Below are 6000 nucleotides of genomic sequence, written 5' to 3' on the forward strand. Positions count from 1 at the left end.
TATACCCTTTATTACTTCAGAAATAGAAGAAACAAACTTTAAACGTCAAAGTTTTAGTGGCTGCTGGCAGCCATCTCGAACATCAGATACATGTAATTTGTAATAGCTGCATTTACCCTTGACACCCATATATGTCCCTCCCTAAGATGTCAAATCCCAAAATGGTTATTTTGGCTACCTTGAAAATACAACCGTGCTCAAATATGACATACAAAACTAAAACCTTTACTGAAAATGTCTGAAGTTTTAAGATGATGTACTGAATAGTTCTAGGAAAACAAAAATCACAAACTGAAATGTCAAAATCTTCAATCCATTCATGCAAAAAATTAGGCACATACAACAAGTTAAAGGACCCATTTTGAACTTGTCTCTTAAGTAGTTACAAGATGGTACAAAACACAAAGTTGATAGCACATTTTCATACAAATTTAGAGTTAGATAAACAGGCAAAGAAAACCTGTATCATACTACTGCTGATTCATCCATCTAGGACTTGTCAATGATATTAAAATCTAATGATATTCCCTTCTGAAGATTTTGAGACATTGGGATCACAAAAAATATCTTTAGGACTGTCCAGATTGATGGACAAACACCTAGAGGAATCATTGAATGGATGGACTGACCATGGATGAAAAATAATTTGAAAAGCTTGAAGTGACTTCATGTGATCCTTGCTGTGACCCTTACCTTGATGATTTGATGGTTCTTATCAGTGTCAATTTGTACAACAGGTTGACCTATCATTATACATTATATATCTATAATTATAATATATCAATCTATTTATCTTCCATTTAATTACAAACTATTAGACAGTAATAACCATGTACATGTTCAGGATAAACAGAGAGAAGAACCAAAAACACCTTACTCATGAAATACTACTTTGAATGTGAAGTTGTCTTCTTTTAGCACTAATTTTTTTACTTTTATATAACCCACTATTGAAAAAAAATGACCTTGACTTTGATATACTGACCTCAACCTCACGACACTCTGCTGGAGCTTCCTGGCCTGGCCTAAGGAGTATAATGTCACCTTGGACAAGCAGAGTGGTTGGTAGGTTGACAACTTCCTTGTCACGGATGGTCCATTGGAGAGAGACACAGGGAGAAATGGGGGCATGCAGTGTTGGATAGTTACTGTTGTTCCAGGTGTTGTTGTCTATACACTCTGTTAAAATTCAATCAGTACAAAATAGATTTAATTTACAAAATAACAGACTGGATTATCTCATTTGAGAATAAGCCCATCACAACCTCAATGTTAAATCACCTGCTTGGCCTGCATGGCTTACAACAAAATCATGTATTGCAGAACTTATGCATATTATATCACTAAAAGGGTACAACATTCCCCAAAAATATGGACATGTAACAATATTACTATGGAGGAAACTGAAGGAAGCGTATGTGAATGAACTTGGGACAACATACCATTTTGATCTGATATGATTATAACAGTGGTTGCCACATGTTGTAATAGCAAGTGTAACCCTTCAATCCTCATCAACATAGATTAAAGGAAAACGGTTGTGGTTACATACATTTTTCTCTGCTACACTGGTAATTCAGTATAGAATTGTCAATAAAGACCACAAACAGGAGACATTTTAAAAGTTTACTGTTCCAAATAACTGATCTGTAAAGTCATTAATTCCATTTGATGTGTAATCATACAAAACTGACTGCCTTTCTTAAGTGAACTTTTCTGATCAGATAATGATAGCATTGCATGGCCTACAAATAATCACCTACTAATGACTTTTTGTAATGTTATTTCCTATCAGCTTTCTTAATTAGTGATTATAAACAAATGTCTTTGTCTAATGTGAATTTTCAGGGCATTAAAAGGACTGTTATAAAGTCTAGTAATGAAACAAGCATTAATTATTTGGCAGAAGTATAAGTTCTTCCTTCTGATTCACAATGATAACTACATTAATACCATCCAGTCAGCTAATCTGAAGCAAGTGTTTTCCCACAGGCTCAATTGGATGTGTTAAACTAAATGAGAGTGATTTTCCAATTGAATAAACTGGTATGCAAGGTGAAGCTGTGCAGAATTCTTATCAATTTCAGAATGTAAGCATAATTCCAAGCAAAGAATGGCCAGTAAAATATATATACCATAACTATATTATTTACATGTTTAGGTAAATGGGACTAGTCATTACTGATACAATGAACTCATTATTAATATACACAAAGCTAATAAAAATATTTAATTTCATTTCTGAATAACAATACATCAAATGTAACATTTTCTTCCAAAGAACTAATGACTGAGAGCAAAGAATGAGTTTTGAATCTGGTTTAAAAAAATATCAAAAGCATGAAAGTTTGCTAAAGTCAGAATACACAAATCTGATTTAACTTTGAACAACACACACATGATTTATGATCATATATGATCATTCAGCTGTAACAAGCAATTTTGCACTATTAAAAAGTTACAAAGAGACCATAAAATAGTAGGGAAATTATGATGGTAATAATTTGTTGTTGGCACAATAGCAGGTATAAACTATTTAATAATTGATGAGGAATGTTCATAACCATTCACATAATCAGTTAACAGCACCACCATGCAGATTTTATTGAAAAGGATATTCCTTTTGATCATAAAAGATTTTAAACATCAGTTTTAACTTGTATCTTGCAAGTTAAAAATATTCTGTTTCACATCAGTTAAGAGATTATAAACTTTGGTATATGTTCCACATGTAAAATATATCTAAATATTGATTGTTTCCCAAAATTTAAACAGATTTTCATGAAAAGATTCATATCTTCAACATAAGAAAGTAATTTGGACACGAGTTTATATAAATTTGTTTCTAATTCTTGGTGCCTGACTTTACCTGATTGTCTTAAGTTTGATGCTAGAGTTCCTGCCCTTTACATTGTGTGTAAATTAAAAATATGTCCTAGACTTCTCAAGAAATGGACACACACAAGGTTTGAATGTTAAAATAAATGAATTTGAGAAAGATTTTGGATTGACACAAACAGTTAATACACCTTAATGGAGATCACATCAGGGTTACTTGGTATTTCAGCAAAAGTCCACTGGTAGAACTTGTCAAGAAATGTCAAATGCACTTTTCAAGATGATGGAAATGGTGGCCATGATGGAAACTAACCTGAAAAATGCTAACCTAAAACTTGTAAGATCAATTCAGGAAAATAACTACCAGATTTTACATCAAACCCACCGATGAAACTTCAAAGGAAGTGGGAAATAGGTTTTACATGATAGAGGGAATGGTGGTCATAATAAATTTTGTACTGGCAAAACATAACAGCACTTGGTCAGGTAATCTTAATAGGACTATGGTATTCCTATTAAGTGTCACGTAAAGTCCACTTATAGAAGTTGAGAAGAAGTTGTGTTCCCAACAAAATCCCAACACCATCCACACTGCCAACATCTTAAAGTAGGATATTGCCCATAATTAACTGTTTGGCTGAATTATGTAGCTAGAATCTTCATTGAGTTAAAATCAAATATACATACCTTCTAGTTTGCTAAGGGACAACCGAGTCACATAGATAAGTTCCTCATGTGCCTGCTTGCCATTCCAGATGTTGAAGCAAATGTTTGTGGTTACTGTCAATAGAATAACCACAACTTCAGCCATCCACCATCCACGCCCACTCACATCTTCATCACTGAAAAAATTTAATTCAGCAATTTACTTTTCATGTAGATACAATTGTAAGGACACTCTGTTCAAAGACTTGGTAAGTAAAATGGCTTCTGTCAATATCAATAATTCAGTAGCAGGACTACCAGAGTCAATTTGGTTAAAAAGAAGGATACCCTTAAGATAAATACAGATATACAAATGGGAAAAAAAGATTTGACTGGATCACATCTTTATCATTAACAAAATATCACTGCCATGGTAAACTTAGTAAAAAAAATGATCAAAAATTCTACCACATTCCACTGTCTAAAAAGCATTAACAATGTATATCAAAAATACAGTTGTGTAAAAATTAATAACAAGAGTACCGCAAAGCGGAACAAAATACGCACATGAATATCCAAAACAGCAAAGGGGCATAACTCTTATTCAAATCGTCTTATCAGAACCCCATTCAGGAAAACACAATTTCATATCATGGTGATTAAGCCTACCAAGTTTCGTAAAGATTGGCTGAAAAAATTTAGGAGGAGATCTCCGAACAATCAAAGTTTACGACGGATGCCGGCCGGCCGGACAGCGCCATACCATAATACGTCCGTCTTTCGATGGGCGTATAAAAATGAGCTTGAGGAATGCTGGGAATTCAAGAAAAAGTTGGTCAAGGAATCAGAGGTTAAGTAACAATGAATATATCAGGACATAGTCAGGGTTAAGTGCTCAGTTGAGAAAAAAAACAGGGGGTATTTAAGTAAGGAAGAGTGGTTCTACTGTAAAAAAACCAATTACATTGATTGAGAATATTGAGTGGTTCTTTTTAATAGGATATACATCAACATTATTACTTTTCCAGCTGTGGTATATAAATGTAGGATACAATGGAAACTGCAATATGGATCTTAATATTTTCCAGAATTTAATATCATAAACAACTCTAAAAATCAGAATTGTTACAGAAGACATACTTAACATTGGAGATGATGAATGCAACAAAGAGTGCAATGCAGAGGCCCAGCAGAAGCAAGAGACTAGTCCAGTGAAAGGCAGACTTTATGTGGGCATGATGGAAAAGAGAAAGGTAACTCCTCCATTTCTTGTGCTTAGTTTCATCCTCATACTTATCCACTTCTGCGGTAAGTTCATCATACAGAACTGAAAGGGCCTCCCTTGTTGAGTAACCTTCAGTCATCATGCAAACACATCCATCCTATGGTGATTACTTGGAACTGACAATTACTAGTGTGTGAAAACTGTGCAATAAACTGTCAATAAAAAATAGAGACTATGAAAAAGGCACACAACTAATGCATCAAACAAATTCAGAATCATTTGACTACACATAATATGACACAAACTATGAATAATGGGTAATACCAGAGATACCTTTATTAAACAAATGCAAAAGCTAGTTAAAAACTAAGTACCAAACTCTAACAGTCTGCTATCATCTAGTGTACAACTTTACTCTGCTATCGATGTTTTTTTCTTTATTAATGATGACAGTATCGCACAGTATGCACATTTGCTCCAAACTAACAGATGTTTTCTGAGTGCACATTATATAACAAACGATATACACATTACATGTTGAATATCACACTATAGTGTACATTTTTTTCTGTAGATGAGACAGCAGTGCACAATTTCGCAATTTCTTTGTACATTGCAAAATATATAAATCTGAACCGAGTACACTGAATATTGATAAATTATACAATGGCTGAATCAAGTGCAAGAATTAGATCATAGTATATATATTTTTGCATCAACGACAGCCTACATTTTGCAGCGAAGATACCAGATCTGCAGATTGCAAAAGTCCAGCTGAAAGGCAAAGCAGTGAAATGTCCTGATTGCAGACGAAAATCTTATTCACCATGTTTAGTTCACATACATGCCTAATACAAATGTTTATCGGTACTTTAACCTCACACAACTCAATGATCAGATCAACATGTTCATACAAATAGTTGATTAATTGTGAATTGAATGCTTACCGATCAATTTTATACTGTGTTTGGTTATCTGACGTTAATATTGCCCTTGTAGGCCATCTTGTTTTAAAACCCCGTGCGAACATACAAGATGTAATTTAATTGGCTCCTTATTTTACATTCTACCAATGAAATTGAGCGAAACAAAATCCGTTCGATATATCTCGGATAATTCGGAAGACTTGCCGTCTACGCTACTTTAGCTTGTTGATGATGCTCGAAGGAATCTAATGGTTATTTAAGAGTCATACAAGATACATGAAAATTTATTTTCTGTCGTATACAATAAAACATGTAACATTAGCTCAGAAGAAGTATTTTTGCGACAATAAATAACAAATATTGCAC

At 33.7% G+C, this 6000-nt stretch overlaps 1 protein-coding gene across 1 annotated transcript in view; it reads right to left on the reverse strand.

The window, feature by feature from the left end:
* LOC132551291 (transmembrane protein 94-like) overlaps window positions 1–4847 on the reverse strand; it is a 45184-nt gene extending 40337 nt beyond the window's left edge. The window contains exons 1-3 of the mRNA XM_060215417.1: window positions 4624–4847; window positions 3526–3680; window positions 986–1179 (exon numbers count right to left, since the gene is read on the reverse strand). Of these exons, the coding sequence (XP_060071400.1) occupies window positions 986–1179; window positions 3526–3680; window positions 4624–4847 (573 nt within the window). The remainder of the gene's footprint in view (window positions 1–985; window positions 1180–3525; window positions 3681–4623) is intronic.
* Window positions 4848–6000: the final 1153 nt, after the last annotated feature.

The sequence above is a fragment of the Ylistrum balloti genome, unplaced genomic scaffold, assembly GCF_031769215.1.
Source record: "Ylistrum balloti isolate Yb309-2 unplaced genomic scaffold, AGI_CSIRO_Ybal_v1 Utg370190, whole genome shotgun sequence".
NCBI classification, from domain to species: Eukaryota; Metazoa; Mollusca; class Bivalvia; order Pectinida; family Pectinidae; genus Ylistrum; species Ylistrum balloti.